Below are 1,218 nucleotides of genomic sequence, written 5' to 3' on the forward strand. Positions count from 1 at the left end.
CCCCAGCGGCGGGCCGTTAACCCCGCCGGCGGGGATCCACCCGCAGACGGCGCGCTTCCGACCAGACCTAACTCTGCTGTTCGAGGTCGTGCACGCCGGAAAAACAAAGCCTTCGGTTTCCGGACAAGAGCTGAAAATGTTTATAAAATGCGAAGAAAAGCTTCGTGCACATCAAAAAGTAACAAAGCGGTATTTTGATGATTCAGAAATAAATGATTTTAAAAACGTATGGAATACATTCTTATTGTTACACAGACGTATAAAATGTGTAGAAATAGAATCTTAAAAGGTAGGAGGTGGTGTGTTCACCATTTATTGGAAAGTTCGTTTGAAGACTATTGTTTGAGATTAGGTGGGAGGTTATCTAGCGCGTGCTCCTGTCGCCGTTGTTCAAAGTGCTTCTCAATATTATAACGCGTGGGTCTCCTCTTGCTATTTTTTAAACTACATGGAAAAGGGAAGTCTTTTTCTGAAGTAAACAAACAAGAACCGAGAGAGAAAGGCCTCTGAGGGGTGAACAGGCAAGGAAGTTCTCTAACATCGCAGCACAGGTAACCGCTACACCTACCCATGTTCTCCTCCGCAGTGGCCTGCCCGCCCGGGGCGCACTGTGAGCGTGAAGGCGGTCACTCGGACTCTCACACCACCGCTTTGGGCACCAAGCCGCCATCTCTGCTTCCCGCGCTGGATCTGCAGGATTCCTGGTGCTCTAGGCGCGGCCGCTCGAGCACAGTGCGTGCTCAGGGGAGGAGCGCCGGCGCGGAGCCGCTCCAAGTGTGGTCAGTTGTGCTGTGTCTGTGAATTTCCTCCTCCGCCCGAGTGGTGTGGACAGAGAGTGACTCGGTCGCTAGGCTCCAGGGTGCTACGCAGCACTCAGCCTTGAAAGAGGGCCCTGGACTGTGCGTGTTGTCCCTGTGAGGGGTCCGGGTTACCTGCCCTCGGGGAGGGTCAGACATGTACTGTGGTGCTGGCTGTAGCGCTGTTCCCACGTGCCACACCCACGGGGGCAGCGACCAGCCAGTGAGCTGTGGATGGAGGTGACAAAGAGCACTCTGGGCAGAAGCAATGACCTTGTCCACGGTCCCATGTTCTTTTTCGTCTAGACCTGCAGACAGCAAGGTACACGGTGATGGCCACTGTCAGCTTGGAGTGATGACCCTGAGCAGTCCCACCCTGTTGTCCTTGTTGGATGTGCAATATGAGCAAGAAATGAAACTC

At 53.5% G+C, this 1,218-nt stretch overlaps 1 protein-coding gene across 1 annotated transcript in view; it reads right to left on the bottom strand.

Annotated features, from left to right (window-relative positions):
* The window catches only part of Spats2l (spermatogenesis associated, serine-rich 2-like), a 155,285-nt gene extending 154,574 nt beyond the window's left edge, over positions 1-711 (bottom strand). The window contains exon 1 of the mRNA XM_005373252.2: positions 569-711. Within this exon, the coding sequence (XP_005373309.1) occupies positions 569-670 (102 nt within the window). The 5' untranslated portion in view covers positions 671-711. The remainder of the gene's footprint in view (positions 1-568) is intronic.
* Between the last annotated feature and the right edge of the window lie 507 nt (positions 712-1,218).

This window comes from Chinchilla lanigera, unplaced genomic scaffold, assembly GCF_000276665.1.
Source record: "Chinchilla lanigera isolate Chin_1 unplaced genomic scaffold, ChiLan1.0 scaffold00002, whole genome shotgun sequence".
Taxonomy (NCBI): Eukaryota; Metazoa; Chordata; class Mammalia; order Rodentia; family Chinchillidae; genus Chinchilla; species Chinchilla lanigera.